A 20,158-nucleotide genomic window follows, 5' to 3' on the forward strand; every position below is an offset into this window, starting at 1 on the left:
TCTCTCTCTCTCTCTCTCTCTCTCTCTCTCTCTCTCTCTCTCTCTCTCTCTGTCGATCTTAATATAAATTTCCAGGAATGGAATATTTAAGGGTCTTTTCATTTCGATAATATATCGAAATATATAGAAAATTGTGACATCTTATAATCGAATGCTTCTGCTTTTTTCATAAATTTATAATTTATGAAAATAAGGAAAATAAGGAAGAATATAATGACGTAAACATATTTTGTATATTTAATTTTCTCAGAAATAATAAGTCAATTATGTAAAACTGACGTTTTGTACAATTTGATATTTCGGATTTCACGTTTTGTGATAAGTGTATTTTCACGTTGAACGTGAAAATTCGATAATAAGACAATAATTTATGAATAATTTATCGAAAAGATAAGGAATTACTGTCAGATTACTTACTTACAAATTGAAGATGAAGGATAAGGCTGACTCATTATCACTTGAGATTAGACTCTCCAAAGAACATTGTCGTTCACTTACTAATTATTTTACCAATACTATTGTAACGCGACATATTGCACAATCGTTTATCTTCCCTAACTTAAGTTTGCGTTTCTCGCGATATGTGATAACGACATCTTTTTTTCACGTTAAAATACCATCATATCATTTCAACTTTCAACGGATTATAAGTTTATGCGAAATATAATTGAGCTCGTAAAGCAAGCTGTTTTCCTTCTTGGAAAAATCCAGTCGCATACAAGATTTAACTTAATTAAAATCATACAAATCGAAAGCGTAAAGGTGTAAGATAAAGCGAAAAAAATATAGCAGAAACATATATAAGTGCGTCAAGTAACATTTTCAAAAATAATAATTGTCTACCCACACATGTATTCTATCGCAAACGAGATCTCTGTTCTCAAAACGTCGCAGTTTGCAACTTGCGAAATACTCCGTAAATAGTAATTTACACGTCATCGGGTTTTGTTAACACTTATCGCTTCGTTTCGTACTGGTGACTTAGCGTCAGAGCAGATAAATATTCAAAAAATTATACGATAAAATACTCGCCATCATTTAACACATTTTTTTTTCAACTGTATACATATCGTACGACAAAATAATTTCGACATAAAATAAATTTCAATAAAAAAAAAGAAATGATGCAGGATTCTACAAAGTCGGAGAGCGGTGTCAACGTTTATCTCATCATAAAGTATAAATAAACGTGCAAATGTCTCATTATGAATTAATTTATCGTTACCAAGAAAATTTTATGAAACGTGCGAATTTTACAGAATTTTTAACAGATAACGATTTGCCTTTCGAAGACGTTCTTGTTATCATTAGGAAAAAGTGCTGTACACTTATCACAGTAATGTATCAAATGTTCAATCCTTCCACCAGTGCAAAAGAAATTATTCTCTTATATACAACTTTTTACATATTATAATAAATAAAATTTTTTACAAACACAATACAGTTATTAAATTGTTTTAAAATTTTGTGCAAACAAATAAGAATTTAATACGAAGTAGCTAATTATTTCCTCAATTTGTAAAAAAACCAACATTGAAGTATTATTAATTATTCGCTAATTATACTGTTAATTATTATTCCGCTTTTTTCCTAATAATTATTGATGGAACAATAATTATTATTTCGTCATCCACAAGAATGATGATGATATTACTGTAAATATCTCTAATTTTATATTAGAATTAAAAAATATAAAATCAACTTTCGAAATTAACAATTGTAAAAAAACATTTTTTATAACATTTTATATAATTATTTGTGTATATAATGTGTTAATATACATTTGTAATTTTTCTAGAAATCACTTGCTATATTTAAAGCAAATTAAGTGTAAGATATTAAATATCCTATCGATTTGCTCGTTAGAAAATACGAAAAATTTCATGAATCTTCGTTGACTCAGCAGCAACCTTCTAGTAGCTTTTTTTAGTTACTGATAACAGAAAGTTTACAGAAAAAGGTGAGGCATCGTAGCCCTCGTTTCGCAACAGATAGAGCAACTTCGCGCACGCAACGTGCATAAAACATTATACATATTATACATCGACGAATAAATATTACGTATATGCGAATAAATATTACGTATTCAAATGCTTCCGCATCACGGAAATATCAGAATAAATAAAAATCCCGGAAAAACAGCATGAGTAAGACTAAATATTGTGATAACATCGTGAAATAAAGTGAATTAATAAATAGTTTTGCTATCTACGTTTTACTACATCTTACATTTTGAATACCTTTTAATGTGTATATATAATCTTTCGAATTTTTAATTAAAATAATTTATAATTAGTCAAATCAATTGATAAATTAATCGACTAACAAAAATCCTAAACCGAAAAAAACGGATGATGCGTTCCTCAGAAAATTTTTCAACTGTTGAAAGTGAAGAAAGTAAAGAGATTCGTTACTCATCATAAAAATATTACAAAGCACTTAATTGTTAAACAATCGTCTCTCACAATCGATTTGAATTTATTAAATTTAATTTCTCCTATATAATTCTAAAAAAACATATTCCGCTCTAATTTTCGACAAGGATTATTTTCGCGCGTTTCAGCACGGGAATCTCATCTTTGTAGGACCGCTGATTTCGCCATGTGATGGAAACCCACGTGACTTTCGCACGACTCATTCATTCAATTATTCGCTCGCTCGTTCACTCACCCTGGATGAAATTTGGCAGTCTGAATTGCAGCGCGTCGTACACGGGTAACGGATGGGTCATCGGGCACGGATTACATTCCACACGCATATGTAGGATCTATGAGTCTTTGGACTGGTCGCTCCGACACTCCAATCCAAGCGCGAACGCTCGTCTTTCCCGACTGCCGACAGTGCCGACGGACTCGTCGCCAGCTGGCAGTCAGTATTTCCACTTCCCTTCTTCTCCGTCTTCTTGTCATCATCAATTCGCCCCACTATAACCATGAGCCGTGTCGTTGGGCCGCGTCAGGGTCTTGACATTGAAGTCAAAGCGATGACTAAAGTTGAAATATAGAAAATACAAAAAAGATAGCTAAATAGACCCAGCATAGAAGTTATGTGAAGAATCTCGAGAAACTGCATCGATCGACTATTGATTTCAATTTAAGAGTGTGACTGAGAAATACACTTAAAAAATACACCAATTAAGCGAATAACTTCTTAAAATTTACAATAATTTTTATGTCGATGCAGCAGAATGCAAACGTTAGGAAAAACTTAACATAAAATGTTCAGACAATATACACTGCAATAATTTCAAAAAAAGCCTATTTTCATAATACAGAAGTTAAGTAAAGAAATTATAAATATCAAACGTTTGTGATATTTTTTATAGAAAACATAAAATGTTTCTTATGTGTTAATTTTTCAATAATAGATAATATTTTAATATTTTTTACACAGAAGATTATAAAATTAAAATCTCTAATTGTATGTGCGATGTAATAGAAATAAATTCCTTTAAATATATCTACATTGAAATAGGTCCATAATGAAAGGTGGAAAACATAAAAAATTCTACATTTATCGATGTGTGTGACTTCAGGGATCAGATCCAATTTCTCTTCGATCTAAGTTGTCATATCTATTATTTAAAATATAAGTTGTTTACTGCGAGTAGCAATTTTATGAGCTATGATTGATTTTAATTGAGAGCCTTAATTGTTGAACGAGGGCAGCTGTTTCGCTGTAGGCGCTTCATAGGCGCGTCATGACGAAGCGATTATCAGCAATATTTAAAACGCAGATTCCATTGATTACATTAAAAATAAAAATTAAAAAGTTTCCTCAAGTTTAAATACTCATCTTTGAAAATGTTATAAATCATATCTTGCAAAATCTGAAATATATTTTTTATGTAAAAATCATGTTATTTTAATACTACTAAATTATTACGAAATGCTTAGTCTATGAGTGTTTCGCAACACTAAAATTTTCGAAATACATTTCTCACAGGGGTTTTGCATTAATAGCAGTCTACACTTTAATGATAATTATTTGAATATGAAAGAGTTTGCACATTTCATTGATTGCTTGCAGATGTAACGCTGATTAGAGCAAAAAATATCTTCACGATCGTCCTATTCTATATCATTCCTAAAATTTGTCTCGCATAAATTGTTTCCGTTAATAACGCGTAATACAAAGAGTCTCGGCCGCAATAAGTCCCGCGGAATTTCTTGATTGCAGTTCGGTCACAAGGCACGCTCCACAAATGGAATGTAATATAAGTTCCTCGAAATATATTCGTATATGAAGACATTCTCCCTTTTTTCACATAGGATAGTGAGACCTAACAGAATCTAAGAGACCTTTCTTAATTCTAAGTCGTAGATTCTTCGGTCGATCTAAAATCAATTTTTCTTTATTTGCTCACACACACACACACACACACATATTCAAATTATATAGAAAATTATTCCTGAAATCTAAATGGAAATTAATATATTTGTGTGTGTGCGCGCGTGTATGTGTATGTGTGTGACCACACAGAGAGTATAATAGAAACATAATATAAATCTCCTAAATGACAGTTATTAATAATTTATAATCAAATAATACGTTAAGATATTTGGCTCTCAAATTACAAACAATTAAGAATCGGAAACTCTTGTGAATTTTTCTGAGAAATTTTAAAACACCCAATATATGTACATATATAAAACACGTTCTAAATTAGCAATTGATAATTCTCTTTTTATCAATCAAGTTATTGGAAATAATCGTTATCTATCTAATCGACTTAAGATGAGATTACTGTAAATTAATTTTAATTTGAAATCAAAATCTCATCTCTCTAGATTACTCACATATTTGCATTACAGATTTCAGTACTTTAGAATGTTTAAAATAGAAACGGATTAAAATTCATGATTACAGTCCATAATTCATCTTAAAAAAACGTAAAAATTTTTTTATATATTCTTCTCTATTATATTGTAATAACTATAAAAAAATCACTTACATTAAACAAATTATAAATTTTCTTAATTGTTTGAAGAACATATATAACGCAAGCAGAATACAAATATTTAATGTAATAAATAAGTGTATTATACAGGGTATCCCGACTTTTTTTGCCAACTTTTGTGTAGATAAAGCGGACTAAACTGAGTCGAAAAGTCCTCTACCATTTTGCAATTTTTGCAATAGTTAACAAGATATTAATTACTAAAAATTGCAAAATATTGTGGTCTTGAATAATTTTTTACTCAAATGCTATCAACTTTACAGAAAAATTGCAAAAGACAAAAATTATTTATTTTCTTCTAATAAAGTTCTGAGAATTTTTTCAGAATTTTTTTATCAACTTTTTAGTACTGCATTTTCTTATTTTTACCAACATGAGAAAATACGGTATTAAAAAATTCTGAAAAAATTCTGAAAAATTCTCAGAACTTTATTAGAAGAAAATAAATAATTTTTATCTCTTGCAATTTTTCTGTAAAGTTGATAGTATTTGAGTGAAAAGTTATTTAAGACCAATATTTTGCAATTTTTAGTAATTAATATCTTGTTAACTATTGCGAAAATGGTAAAGGACTTTTCGACTCAGTTTAGTCTGCTCTATCTACACAAAAGTGATTGGCAAAAAAGGTCAGGACACCCTGTATATATATATATAGTAATAAATAAAATTTGTATTATAAAGTCGGTATAACATTTACTTCTATTTTTTGAATGGATTAAAAAAAATAACGATTATGTATATAAACGATTTCGATAAAGTGCGAGAAGCTGTCTGATCTGCGAACTATTCCCTTCGAGCTTGCGCATCCTGCGTCATTCCGCAAGCGCGGAATCCTGCGAGATACGAAAATTCACAGGAAGGATCCTCAGTGCAGATTCATCCTTTGCGGACTCCGTAGTACAACTCCATAAATCTCGTAAACGATATTAAAGAAATCAAACTAAATTCAATATAAAATCCGAGTCGAGTTAACAAAAATCCAAATTGAAGCTGAAGCTCGGCGAGTTTACTCGCTGAATCGCTTCGTAGGGAGATTTAAAGAGGATTTAATTACGTTAACAATGATGTTCTTTCTGTTAATCGCTCTCGCGAGCATTCATTCGGGTTGGTCTCGACGTGATTCTTCGATGGATGAAAATATGACTAGAAACGCGGTGCATACGATTCCACTGGGTTCGGAGGTGACTTTCCATTGGAGGTGCGATTTTGAACAAGATCGTTTGCAATTACAATTGTTTGCAAAAAGGATATAATTTTAATTATTTTGGAGCTTGTACATAAACTGTCCATGCGAGTGTATGATTTATTCATTTTTCAATTTTCTGTTGCTTATGTAAAAGCTATATGTCGTTATATTTTTTGTCTTGTTATCTTTATTATAATTAACTTCAAACCTATACACATACGATTACACAAATACAATTATTAAGTCAGCGATAGTATTATGCGTGTAAAATGTCGAGTGATCGTTACAAGACTTATATTGCGCGAAATCGAAAATTCATTCATACTTAAAAATTTGTCACACAGCCCAAACAAAATATAATCGATTTGTACTCGTATAGATAACAACGTATAGACAACCAAGTCCAGAAATTTTTGTTAGCAGAATTGTTTCTGTGTTGAAATTGGCAAAAATTCCAGCTATTAATTGTTGTATAATGCGGTTTTCCTAATTTAATGCGGCAGCAACAAAACACTCTAAATTCTCCTTTTTTTATTTATATTGTTATAATTTCTGGAAATTTTGCCGTTGCTTTTCAGAGTGGATCTAATGAATAAGCTGGTGATCGCGGAAGTTCATTTTGTCGGTAATGATAGCAGTTGGTTCGCGATCGGATTTTCCGACTACGGAGAACTGAAACCAGCTGATTACTGCGTTTTATGGCCCGACTGGCACCAACAAATTCACTTTCAAGTAAAATATTCGATGATGTAAAATGTATTAAATCGAATTACATATGAAAGATTGGTTTTATCCTTGCCAATAATCGGCAGGATTCGTGGGCGGACGTCGACGGAAAATTACATCTGGACACCCAGCAAGACTGCGATAGCTTTGCGTGGAGAAGACGCGGTAATATCACGAAATTCACATTCTCGCGCAAATTCGACACTTGCGATGAGCATGATTATATCATTGAAGTGAGTATGATTTACGTATCTATATTCGTAACTTGAAAAACTTGCGAAACTTCAAAAATGGCCAGCCCTGGTGAAAATTTTTCTTATAATTTTTATACAAATTATAACATTTTTCAGAAATATTCAGAAATATTCGGAAAGTTTACATCTTCTATCAGAATTTTTCATAAATGTGAATTCTGAAATATTCTCAGATTTCTCATCCCATAATTTTTAAAAAATATTTTCAAATTTTTTAGATTTTATAACATTTCATCAGAAATTATACTTACAAAAAATCTTAGAAAAATCTTACGATATTTCATAATTAACATATACGAAAAATTCTGAGAAAGAATATAGATTTTCTAAAAAATGTTCCAATTCGTATAAAAAAATGTGAGAAATGTTATAAAAGTATATAGAAATTCTGAAAAATTATATAAAAAATTCTAAGAAAAATTTTTCAGAGCGGTATTTATAGTCGGTTCTTATTTCAAGACTCGTCTTAAGTAATGTCTTAAATCGCTAATGCACTCTTCTGATTATAGTTCGTGACACCTCAAGATCGAACTTAAGACGGTCTTGAATATAAGGTCTGACTATGAATCCCGGCCTAAAAGAATCGTGTTCGGTGAATTGTTATTCGTAATTTGAATTTTAAGTTAACAATAATACACTATATTGTGAATTTTTACTTATGCGCAACTATAGCGCTTGATTCTCACTTGTCCTATTGTTCTATTGTTTGGAATAAAATATTCGTTTCTAGAGAGGCACAACGCACCTAGTGTGGCTCCGCGGTCGTGGACCGCTGTCGTCCTTGGCCGGTCTCGAGATATCAGATGCGAAAGCATCGGGTATGTCTCGTACGGAGCTCCACAGGATGTCCCATAAAAAGCCTAAGTTCCCCGCGAATGCCTGGCAGCTCGAGTTACTCGCTCATCGGGTTCAAGTGCCAAAGAAGGAGACCACCTATTGGTGCCGTGTGCATAAATTGCCGTCAGTATTAAGACAAAAGTGCGTATTAGAGAGATATATGTAATAAATTTATGAGATGTTCATATACTGATGTCTTTTATATTCATCATTAATCTATTTAGATTTTTTATTAATGCTTTTACCAAAATTGGATCTTTTATTCTAAAGACTTAATAAACATAAACATATAAAGATATAAATAGAAAAATATTTACCGGTAGGCATCATATCCTACAATTTGGTCCCGCTATCCAAGCGGGTAACGAACATCTTGTACATCACATGGAAATCTTTCATTGCGCCGGACCTGTGGATCTAGAAGTGCCAATGTACGATGGACCTTGTGACGGAACAGATAGACCCGAAAAGACGCAGGTGATTGTCTTCTCGTGAAATGATACATGCGCAGTAATACTCATTTTATTAAATCATTTAGATTTGCAAGAAGGTGTTGGCAGCATGGGCGATGGGTGCTGATGCATTTGTATATCCGGAAGAAGCTGGTTTAGCCATCGGCGGAGCTGATTTCAATCCGCATGTCATGTTGGAGGTACATTATAATAATCCCGAGCTGCACCAAGGCGCTATCGACTCTTCCGGAATTCGATTTATTCTCACTAAAACACTCAGGAAATACGACGCCGGTGTTATTGAGCTCGGCCTCGAATACACCGATAAGATGGCCATACCTCCGCAACAGGTGAAAAAAACTGATTGATTGTAATTTTTGAGAAACTTATGCTAATATATGTAATAAAATTAAAAATAGTTAAATCTACACAACAAAGTTCGTATTACAATTTTACATTTATACAAATATTCTATACGTAAAAGTTACTTAAGTAAATGCATACTTTTTATTTCACACATACACAAAGTCTTAATTGAAGTCTCCAATTAAATTTTGTTCAAAACTCATTCATTTACCTTTAATTTACGTCTACAACTTTGTAAATCTTTTTTTAAAGAAGAGACGGAGTAGGAAATTTAATAAAATCAAGTGTTATTTAGGAAGCCTTTATGCTATCCGGTCACTGTATAGCGGAGTGCACTGGAGTCGGATTGCCCCAAAGTGGTATTCGTGTTTTCGGTTCTCAACTGCACACTCATTTAACGGGTACCAAAGTCATCACTCGTCATATAAGGGACGGCGAAGAATTGCCACCGATGAACTACGATAATCACTACTCCACACATTTCCAGGAAATCAGATTGTTGCCAAAACCGGTGGCTATCTTGCCTGTAAGAAAATTAACTAAAGTAAACGAATATAGAAATAAAATAGATAATAAATTCATTATTATCAAACATCAAACATTAAAGATAATAACAACAAACAGCTGAGAATCTTATTAAAAATGAAATAATTTACAGGGGGATTCTCTGATTACTACATGCACTTACAATACTATGAAAAGAGATAACGTGACTCTCGGCGGCTTTGCTATATCCGATGAGATGTGCGTTAATTATATTCATTACTATCCCAACGCGCAATTGGAGGTAAACTAAATTTATTAGTAAAAAGAAATTAGTAAAGAAATATTCAAGTGAATAAATTCACTCGTTCGCATGGATTCTTTAGAACAAAATATTCATATCAGTTACGATACAAAATTCCATGTTACAATTAGGTATGCAAGAGTGCCATAAGCGACGATGCACTAAGGACATATTTCCGTTATATGCGAGAATGGGAAAGCCAAGGGACCAGTATGGAAAAGGGTATCTCGGCAAATTATAAGAGCATCGAGTGGACCAAAGTCCGCGTGGAAGCTCTTCACGATCTTTACGAAGCTGCACCTCTAGGTTTGATCAATAGTTAAAAATCACGCGTATCTTTTCGATTTTACTTATTTTGATTAACAACTTCATCAATTTTTTTATTCCAGCAATTTTATTTCTAATATTTTAATTAAATATAACGATATAAAAAATATTTTTAACTATTTTTTTATCGATGTATTATTTTTATTACATCTGTATATTTTTCTACAATAAGCTTCAATTCCCCCATCGTATAACTCTCTCTCCTTCCTTTCTCTTCTGATCAACTCTTAATTGATTCATCAGGGATGCAGTGTAACAGCTCCGATGGTTCCCGATTACCTGGCCTGTGGGATAATATTGCGGCAACACCCGTTAAATTACCTTTGTCACCTCCAACCAGAGATTGCCTGGGGACTTCAATCCAGCAAGAGATTTCGGTTCAGATGTGAATAACGACTAAGTTAAAAATTTAAGTTATTCTATTATTCCGTTATGTGAAACAGATAAGTAATTATAATACTAATTCAGCATATCAAATTTAGCGTTACCTGTTGCTTCTTCGAAATTTTCTCCAAACTCGCAATGTTTACTCTCACAAATTTGGTAGTGCCTCCTTTGATAAAATATTTGTTAGATGTTTATAACAGGATTCCATAAAACTGAAACTTGACCGACAGTATCCCATCAAGACAAGATGTAAAAAAAATTCAAAGAATTGATCGATATAAAAGTTTATAAACCTTCAGTATATTTATCCAATTTAAGTGTTTGTTCACTTTTTGGCAGTACAGTACGCATTTCGCTGCGAACAAGCTAGATCAAATCAACAAATAGTTGTGACGATAATTGTTTCATATATATATATATATATGTAGAGTAATAATATTAATAATAACACAAATAATAATCGATGAAACGTTTTTACACTTCGTATCAATGTACAAAAAAAGGCGAACGTTCCTTAAAAAACGACGATATCAAAATTAATCTTAGTCTATGCGGTATTTCTTTTTACGGTATAATACATACGGGGAAAAGGGGATAATACACGCATACAAACAAACAAGCACAAACACGCACGCGGTTGCTTTCATACGCACGAGATACAATAGTTGCCTTTGTTCGAGCCTAAACAATTTAATACTTCTTACATGTCTTCGTTTTTATCGAACACTCTCGTCAGACTTGATTCTTTTTTTGTTTTCTTTCACTTTTGTGTAATTTGCATGTAGACGGTCTGGCATAATACGTAAGACACTCTATACCGAGTTCCGTCATTGTATTGCCAAACTCGCGTGTTTGTGTTTTGTCTCTCGTTATCAACTATAATATATTCTTCTATTACATATAGAGCATTCCAAAAACATTAATTGGCAGTATTTTGTAAAAAAAAAAGTTTCAAGATACATAAATCTTTTTCTCACAAATATTCTCTTCGAAAAGAGTAATTTTGAAAATTAAGAAAAAAAAACTTTAAAATTTATTAATTTAAATTCATTTATATTCTGTATTTTTCACTTTTTTCATAAAACAATTGTATTTTTTTCATAAATTACAATTTTCGGGATACTCTATACACGTGGAAACGTAGCTTTCTCTTTGGCGTCTATTAAGCTGCATTTAGACGATAATATGAAAAGAGGAATTCACGTTAATCAAAATTACTGTCGAAAAATACCACTTTAACGGGATAAGGAGGGCTTTTCTTTTGCAGTCGTATGTCTTTTTGAGCCAAAACTCTAAGTTTCTTTGCACGAAAATTCGATCTATTGAATTCGATTCTTCGTAGAGAACTCGAGCAAATGGAATGGACGATTGTTACATTAAATATGTATAACAAATTTTGCACATTATGATGAACATCGTTCCCTAAATTCCGCAGAATCTCGAAGAAAAAACAAACCATTCTCTCTCTTCCTCTTTCTCTCCTTTTCCATCTTTCTCATTCTCCTAAATGTTTTGCGAAATGTATGCTATTGTATGAGTACATAAGAATATGGTATCCATATTAGAGCGACAGGTTGCTTCCTGCAACGGATATACAAAAGGGCTCGTATAAAAAGATTTAGATTCTCTGTTAGGAACACACGTCACGTGAAAAAGTACTTATTTTCTAGAGCACAGATGCGCCAAATTGCATATCCAGTACACAAATTTCAGGCTTTAAAAAACTTTAATCTCAGACTTTATACAAAATTTATTATTTTTAGATTTCTCCTTTAAAAAACTCTCACTCTTTAACGATTTTCTCTCTTCTTTTCTTTACAAATTTTCAGAATACTTTGAACATACAAATGTAATATAACATTTTTACCAATTTGCTTTGACTTATCTAATCCTCTCTTTGGCCAATTTCTCACCTGAAATTTCTGCACCATTACACGCTCGTCTTCATCTCAAAAATCTCATCTCAGGAAAGATCATCAATTTGATTGCGCGCGAGCGACATTGTCACGCTCAGACAATATGAAGTAGAAAATATATTATGAACCTCAAAGTAAAAAGATATATGTATATATATATATATATATATATATATATTATTGTTAATATTACGCTTTATATACGTTCTATAAGAGCAGCTCGGCTACATTACTTTGCACGCGTATGGAGTATAGGAGTTTCATCCTCGTATGGAGGGTTTCATCAAAGCCACTCTATTCGCTTTAATACGTTTCCAGACTCTACCTCAGGATCACGAATAAAGATACGTCATGCTAACGTCTATAAAAAAGATCAACAATGCGAATAGATTATTGTGCTAGCGCACAATACAAAAGACATTTGACAGGTGTTTGAAGGACGGAAATCGATTATTTTAATTTAATCAAGTGTATTAATAAAAAAAAAAATAAAAATTCAGTCATTCTGTTGAAATTTGTTAAAGAAAATTTTATATTACATTAATTATCTAATATAAATGAAAAGTTTTAACGCAAATAAAAAATTTTTAACTTCGTTTATGTAGAACATTATAAACCCTTATTTGACAATATAATTATTCGTTACGTATAATATATATAAATGCTATATAGCATGAACCATAATATACTACAGCATTTATATATATTATACAATAAAAACAAAAACGTTCTTTAAATTAAATAAATTGATTGTAAGATTAAGTATAACAATACCGATGAGTTATCGGGCTGTTCTTCAGACACCATCATACATCGTCTTTTCGGCGTTTGCTTCATCAGGAAGAAAGTGATCGCGTTACCGTTTTCAAATCAAACAGCAACTAATCGCGTTCAGGATCAGAGGACTTTGTCGACTAGAGAGATTGATTGTTCTGTTGTTGCATGTGTAACTGCAAGAAGCAGTAGAGAATGCCAGCTTGTGCCATCACGTCGACGGTACCGGCAGCGAGAGGATCGCGGCTTTTAGCATCGCTGCGTGAGTTACTGGTGCCAGGACGCAGTAATGTGGGCCCGAATACTGTAGCCAGATTGTGCAGTGACATTTTGTTCTGTGTCTCGTGCTTATTCACACGTGCCAAGTGTGCCAACAAGAAGTCGATCACCGCTTTATTGACGGCAGGTAAGCCCTCATAAACGCGACGCAAAGTGGCACCCCGTGACAAATCGCCCGTTTGAAAGGCCTCCAGGAATGCCGGATAAAGGGCATCGGTGAACAACGCCTCCGGCATTTCACGCAGATACAGTTTTAATACTCCTGTTACCGAGTGCACGTCCACCTAGATATACGTTCGCACACAAAAATATCAATAATAAGAAACCATTCTGTTGCCTAACTACGGACATGAAAAATACAAGAAATACAAATGTACCTCTTTAAGTAGCTGCTCTGCTTCGTACGAATTGCTTTCAAACGACTTGCGTAGCCTTGCCACATCAGACGCTGAGCCAGAAACACGATACAAACCTACCTCGCCAACACCACGTCTTTCCACTTCTCGCACGCATGCCGTTATTATGAAAGGCACATCGCGTTTCTCTCGCCTGTAAAATTGTGAGAGTATAATAATTATTAACAAGTCCAATTAAAAAATATATCTTGGAACTTATTTCACAAATAAATCGAGAGATTCAGAGAAACTTTTTGCTTAAAAAGAAAGACATTTTCCGTTTATTTCAATTACGGATTTTTTATTATTTGAATATTTAGTCAATTTCTCCTAACCAAAAATTCAATGAGAAAGAAAAAAGATCAATCGACTTTTTAATTTTCTGTTTCGACTTGAATGAAATTACACGTACTTGCAAACTTGTTGGATTTTGGCCCCAAATAAACCCTGTGGCTTGGCCGATGGCACTCGTCTCAGAGTGACCTCGCTGGGAACGAAACGTAATGCTACGTCTAATGTCGCAGGTCCCAAGTTTAGCGACCTCTCCACCTGATCAGATTGGAGCCAAGATCTGCTCAACCGCTGAATGCACTTGCCTCGCAATACCGAGCGTGTACCGCATTCCTCGTACAATAGAATCCTAACGTTCTGGCTTCCCTCCAACTCTACTACAAAAGTCTCGCCTGTGTGAAAGAAAGGTAATTTTAATTTAATTAAAGTAAAAAAATTTAATTAAATTTAATTAAAACAGAAAACTTTAATATATTAGGTGCTAAACTTAATTCCTGCTGTTTTTTGTCTTCAAAATTGATTTGTTTCAAGGAAGGGAAGATGAGTGAATACCTTAATCAAAGTAATTTCCTCCATTTTCTACTTTATTACTAAATAATAATACTTTATTAATAATACTTTGATTAAAGTATTTCCCTTCGAAACAAATCAATTTTGGAGACGAAAAACGGCAGGAAGGAATTAAGTTTAACACCTAATATTATCGAATTTATTAAAAAAATTAATTTTAAGCACAATTTTACTTATGTTTAATAAGATATAAATTGATATAAAATAGATATTATATATTAATATTAAACAGAGTTTATAAAGCAGAAGATTTCTCACCCCAAATCGGAGCTTGACCTCTGGCGATGCGACTTCGCGCTCTTTTGAAGTAGTGTCCATAACTATCAACTTCTACAATGATATAGAGATCACCTACTCTGTCCAAGCCTGGTGGAGTCAAACCGAGCAGGGTCAAATGAAGATCGCCCAGCAGCAAACTCTCATCACGTCCTGATCTCAACAAATAGCTACCCATATCAGTCTGCAAGTACGTTCGACAGGCAGTGACCCAAGCTTGTAGTTCATACATCGACAATGGCAGCTGTCCTGGAGGTTGTCCACCCTATAAAATATCAGTAATATACATTTTTCGATCAAATACAATTCAATAGTATAGCAAATTGTAATATATATTTGTAATATATGAAATATATTGATTAATCATATTCTTAATTAGTTAACTAATAATCTTAATGAGAGATTAAATGACCTGTTGTAATGCCTCCACCGCCTCCACCCATTGAGAACGCTCAAACTCGCTGGACAAGAAGAAAGTGTAAGAATTTTGTATTCGATTCTGCTGACTTTTGTGCGCCACGCGCAGGACTAAGTTCGGAGAAGCTAATACCAGCTGAGCTTCAAGTTCGGCAAGTTTTTTGCGATTTTTCTCCGAACCTCTGCCACCCAGTCGAATTCGTTTCTCATCGTTTCGTTCTTCCCATAGAATTTGATCGCGTACTGTACATGCTTGCGACCTATTAAAATAATTTTGAAATGATTTATAATTTAATCAGATGTTTTTTTTTATTAGTATAACTTATTATATTGCTACTTATTTTGGTGATTAATAATTGTCTATTATGATAACCGGTTTATTTTATAACGTATACTTTAAAATTGACATTGATGACTAATCTGATAGCATATTTTTTATAATTGATAAAGCACTACTCTTCATTAATGATAGATAACACGGTACTTACCTTAAAGCTACCACATTAGCGGGGCTGGCTTCACGTGGCTCTATGCCGTCTTCTGTAACAGCCGCTTCTGCTACTGGCACGTACCACTTCAGTTCGAACGTGAATTTATCTCTGCCAGAGGCTTTGTACTTCGCACAGGCGATTACGTCGTTAAAAAGAAAGAGGTGTCTCAACTTTCTGTGACCGTCTGAAAGCTCGACTACAAATGAATTTTTTACCAATCTTCGTTGAGCTCTATCGTGACTCTGTATAAATAAAAAAAACATCATATAGTACAAATTACATATAGTACAAATTACATATAGTACAAATTACAGTTACATAATGTTGTATAAAATAAAAATAATGTGTAAGATAATTTACACGAATCGTACCGGAAACATGGACTTCGTCTGAATAATATTAAACTCGTCTAGAAAGTTTCTGGTCATAGCAAGAGCTTCTGACAGAGGTGCATGATCCGCATGGTTGAGTGGTGTATGCTTGAGAAGATCCTGAACAAAAAAGTTATCGCTATGAAATTTAAGATAAGATAAAGAGATTATAGCGTAATGAAGTGTATTTCCACGCACGCACGCACGCACGCACAGATCTGAAATTTGTAGTAGTTTATCATGATCGTAAAAAATCATGCTGTCTACTACATATATTATTATATTATACTATTATATTATTATATCATGCTGTAGATATATTAAATATAAGTGACGAGTTACTTACATGTAAAACTAAAGCGTTCTTTTGCACTCGGGCAACTGGTTTATGTAACAAATCTTCTAGAGACAAACCCGGACCCTTTGGAAAACCCCTGAGTCTTATATCTCTAGTGATCTCTCCGAATTGAGTGGAATGGGCGGAGCATCGTCGCACGGTATCGGTCGCGCGAGCGTAATTGTGTAAAAACGCACCATATAATCCTATATTACTGGCCATAATCTGAAATCAATGAATGTAACGTTACAATTTTCCACAGCTTTCACTCGCCTTGTTTACTCTAATTACATCTACCTTAAATTGTTCTCCTATAGTAGTCTTACTGTCCCACTTTTCCGTCTTCTTTCGAAGACCATCCAGAAACGTCTGATGCAGAGCATGCAGTTCCGGGATCTTATAGAACATCGTGCCAAACTCCTCTTCCGAAATAACCGGTTGAGATGTCGTTAAAGTTGCCCTAATAGCTTTCATATACTGCAAAGGCAGGAAACCATTGTGAATAAATTCTTAACAAGAACTTAAAATATCAAGTTACATACTTGTAACATCACAGTTAAGCATTCCACATATACAGCCTCGCTCTCCACTACCGAGTTCACGATACACTTGACCATCGACGTCCTGTCATCCTCGCGCTCCTTACTCTTTTCTTGTCGACGCGGCGTCGTCGGAGTCGGTGATTCCAAGCTACCCTCGCTCAAACTTAGCGGTTCGGCGTCACTGCTGCCGGTTTCATTGTCCGTGCTGAGAGCTCGCAGTAAGATCGGAGGCGCTGGACTAGCACCCTCTTCATCTTCGCTGTCCATCGCCGCTCTATGTCTGAAGATAACGTACACAATTATACGTATTCCGCATCTTAACCCGGGAGTACTTGCGTGTGAATTCAGCTAATAAATGTTAACATTATAAAACAATGTAATTAAGACGCTCGTACTCCGCGTAGTTAATAGATCCAATGTGTCAAAATAAAATAAGAGATGGCAAACGACTTACTGTATAAAATAATCGATGTTGACATAATTACTCTGATTGCCCGGAGAATCTGGCAGCGAAGGTGGTCTTCGAGTTGCCACTTTGTTATTTCCATTGTTACTGTTGACAGTAGGAACGCGCGCGTCAATGTAAACATATTCCCCAGTTTGGTCCAAGGCTACTGAATCGTAATAAGGCTCCTCCTCCGATGCCTCTGCATCGCCATCTTCGCCATCTTCGTTGATAGCCTTTTCTAAGTCTATTTAGCGAACAAATAATAATCATTATTTTTTAAATTTTATGTGTCATAAAATAATTTATAATATAAATAAAATTGATGTAAAACTAAGAGATGACAATTAATTTTTATAAAATTTTAAAAATAAATTGAACTATTAACTTCAAATTGCATGAGATAATAAGATTAAAATTCATTTTACTTTTTGAAATTTTCTTTCTTTTAATGATTACATATAGATTATGCAACTCCAAAACCTCAATAAAAACGATTTATGTATGAAAGAGAGTACCTTTCTCATCCTCCTCCTTGAGAGATTCCTCATTTTTATCTTTCTTCGAACTTCCGGTAACTTCAATCACTGTAACATAATTACTTGGCACATCTGGATCACTGTTTCTTCTAAGTTCAGGCACTTTCTCGGGACTCCTTGGTATTTCGCTCTTGGGTCGCTTGCCAACTGTGCTGAGAGTCGAGCTCAGTTCGGACACGCACTTGTCTTGAAACTTGCTGATGTCTTCCCGTTCCGTCAAAGTAGGAGCGGACGGTCCGACGTTCTGAAAACTCGGTGAATTCGGAGAGTCCGCCAAGCTGTTCTCCGATATTTGAGAATCTTGTTGAGACTGCGTTTCCGTCGTCGCTTCCTGTTTAATTTCAGACGTATTCGTATTCACGCTGGTATTGTTAGCCAGCTGTTTGTGTCGCTCGACATCAGCCAGCAATCTCTCTAAATATTCCACATAAAACTCTTCTTTTTCGAGCTCTTCTCTCAAAGCTGTCACCTATATATACAAAAAAAAATATCGCGTGCTTTGATTATATTCGAAAGATTTCTATAATTTTATAAAAAATAAATCCCGCATGTTTTTAATTTAATTATTTTACATTTTAAGATTATTTCTTATAAAAAAATATTTTATTCTATTTTAAACATTTTAATATTAAAAAAAGAATTGTTATGTAATTATATAATTTCCTGCTACTTTTTAAATAAAGCCACACTGTCTTTTGAATATTTAAACAAAAATCAGTTAATACATAATATGAATATTTAAGATAATCTAATGTAATAACTATAATCAATTTTTTTTCGGTGTTCCGATAACACAACAGAGATAACTCCGTAATGATTCACAAGCGACAGTTGTAAGCAGGAAGTTAATGTTTACTATTCTTTCTTCTTTCGGTTATTCGTTTACGATCTCATTTTAAACGTTAAAAAGGAATGATAATACATTGACACTCGTAATGTAACAAGTGCTCTGTCATTGACAGGTTTCAGACAATTAATTCGATGAGTCATCAAGTCATGTGAACACGGTGTTAATTGAATTATACATGACTAAGTTTCTATTAAGCGAAGAAATTAAATTCTCCTTGTGTTATACTTCCTCCTCCATACTTATCAGCGTTTCAAATATTTTTTTCAGAGAATTCTTCGCTATCTACTTGAATTATGTACACACGCATAAATTCTGATCTGACTAATAAATACCTGGTAAACATTGCGACACTTCACTACGGTCATAACCCAGTCGTTACGCAAGGTTGCATCCTCAATCCCGAACTCTATGATAATCACCTGTATTACTTTAAAATATTCATATTTCCAGTTCTCCCAGGAACTTGATTAAAGACTGATAAAATAAAAACTCGGCCACTCTGGCCTACGTGATGAATCATCGGACCCCTCCAGGATGTCAATTAAACGAAATAAAACCTCTTTTGCGACACGTACACAGGCATATACAGTAGATCGCTCACACGTGACTAATAAACGCTTGGCGAATACATTGCGACACTATCACCAGCCATGCGACGGCAGGTTTCACCCTTATTTCATGCATCCTTATTCTTTCACTCCGTAATTATTTGTCAAGGTACACCTGCGGTCCTCGCGATAAGACTCATCGATAAAAATTAGCAACTCCGATCAATCGTCGACGCAATACGTTTCCGCACTACGGTCTCAAGGGGAGAATCATCGCGCTCAGACTCACCTTCTGCTTGTGTTTGACCAGGTTCGCTCTAACATCCTCCTCCCAGGCGGCCGGCAAGGCGCTGTCCGGGAACCGCTGCACCCAGACACGCTGAAAGTCCCCAAACACGCTCATGCCTCCGGACGCGGGTGCGCGTGGGGTCGACGGCACTCCTCGTCGGCGAGTCCTCCTCAGGATCCTATGATCCCACCGTCTCCACTTCTCACCGCGCCGTCGTGCGCATCGCACGGGGGCGCGGCACCGTCACCACCAGTACCGTCGTCGACGACGACGACGGCGACGACGACGATGACGACGACGACGTCAAGTCTCTCGCTCTATCTTTCTCTTTTCCTCTCGTTCGCCGCACTCACCGTAGCTGCCGCTTCCTGGCGCGGAGCCACGTATCCTCGACTCTGTCGTGTCGGGCGGACAACGGCGTAACCAGCGTCGTCATACGGCCGCTGTCATCTTGTCGACATCTCCTGCGTAGGTCACGTTCCGATCCCCGTCGCCCGCTGTACGGCCCACCCTCCTGTCCTCCTCCACCTCTCCTAGCGTGCCGAC

At 34.6% G+C, this 20,158-nt stretch overlaps 3 protein-coding genes across 3 annotated transcripts in view; 1 reads left to right on the forward strand and 2 right to left on the reverse strand.

The window, feature by feature from the left end:
* The window catches only part of lama (phospholipase B domain containing lamina ancestor), a 6,452-nt gene extending 3,593 nt beyond the window's left edge, over window positions 1-2,859 (reverse strand). The window contains exon 1 of the mRNA XM_018508931.1: window positions 2,671-2,859. The gene's annotated coding sequence lies outside the window, so the exon portion shown is untranslated. The remainder of the gene's footprint in view (window positions 1-2,670) is intronic.
* Window positions 2,860-6,021: 3,162 nt separating this feature from the next.
* Window positions 6,022-10,377, forward strand: Tbh (tyramine beta hydroxylase). Its single transcript, XM_018508930.1, has 10 exons — window positions 6,022-6,158; window positions 6,725-6,878; window positions 6,959-7,105; window positions 7,857-8,104; window positions 8,287-8,440; window positions 8,502-8,765; window positions 9,077-9,307; window positions 9,440-9,568; window positions 9,700-9,874; window positions 10,139-10,377. The coding sequence occupies exons 1-10, from the start codon at window positions 6,022-6,024 to the stop codon at window positions 10,282-10,284; spliced, it is 1,785 nt and encodes a 594-aa protein (XP_018364432.1). The 3' UTR covers window positions 10,285-10,377.
* On the reverse strand, window positions 9,260-20,158 carry RhoGAP1A (Rho GTPase activating protein at 1A). Its single transcript, XM_018508928.1, has 14 exons — window positions 19,613-20,158; window positions 17,905-18,394; window positions 17,396-17,633; window positions 16,942-17,221; window positions 16,697-16,876; window positions 16,409-16,624; window positions 16,063-16,182; window positions 15,689-15,933; window positions 15,196-15,460; window positions 14,766-15,048; window positions 14,059-14,329; window positions 13,629-13,800; window positions 12,973-13,535; window positions 9,260-9,305 (listed from the first exon to the last, which is right to left on the reverse strand). The coding sequence occupies exons 1-13, from the start codon at window positions 19,724-19,726 to the stop codon at window positions 13,113-13,115; spliced, it is 3,297 nt and encodes a 1,098-aa protein (XP_018364430.1). The 5' UTR covers window positions 19,727-20,158; the 3' UTR covers window positions 9,260-9,305; window positions 12,973-13,112.

The sequence above is a fragment of the Trachymyrmex cornetzi genome, unplaced genomic scaffold, assembly GCF_001594075.2.
Source record: "Trachymyrmex cornetzi isolate Tcor2-1 unplaced genomic scaffold, Tcor1.1 scaffold276, whole genome shotgun sequence".
NCBI classification, from domain to species: Eukaryota; Metazoa; Arthropoda; class Insecta; order Hymenoptera; family Formicidae; genus Trachymyrmex; species Trachymyrmex cornetzi.

What these genes read in the sequence shown, in the direction of transcription:
- Tbh (XM_018508930.1), top strand. Translation starts at nt 6,022, where the DNA reads ATGATGTTCTTTCTGTTAATCGCTCTCGCGAGCATTCATTCGGGTTGG. An exon ending in ATAGACCCGAAAAGACGCAG is followed by an intron (nt 8,441 to 8,501) that starts GTGATTGTCTTC and finishes TAAATCATTTAG; the next exon opens with ATTTGCAAGAAGGTGTTGGC. An exon ending in ATCCCAACGCGCAATTGGAG is followed by an intron (nt 9,569 to 9,699) that starts GTAAACTAAATT and finishes TGTTACAATTAG; the next exon opens with GTATGCAAGAGTGCCATAAG.
- RhoGAP1A (XM_018508928.1), bottom strand. Translation starts at nt 19,726, where the DNA reads ATGAGCGTGTTTGGGGACTTTCAGCGTGTCTGGGTGCAGCGGTTCCCG. An exon ending in AGAACGCTTTAGTTTTACAT is followed by an intron (nt 16,183 to 16,408) that starts GTAAGTAACTCG and finishes TTTTTTGTTCAG; the next exon opens with GATCTTCTCAAGCATACACC. An exon ending in GCTAATGTGGTAGCTTTAAG is followed by an intron (nt 15,461 to 15,688) that starts GTAAGTACCGTG and finishes TTATTTTAATAG; the next exon opens with GTCGCAAGCATGTACAGTAC.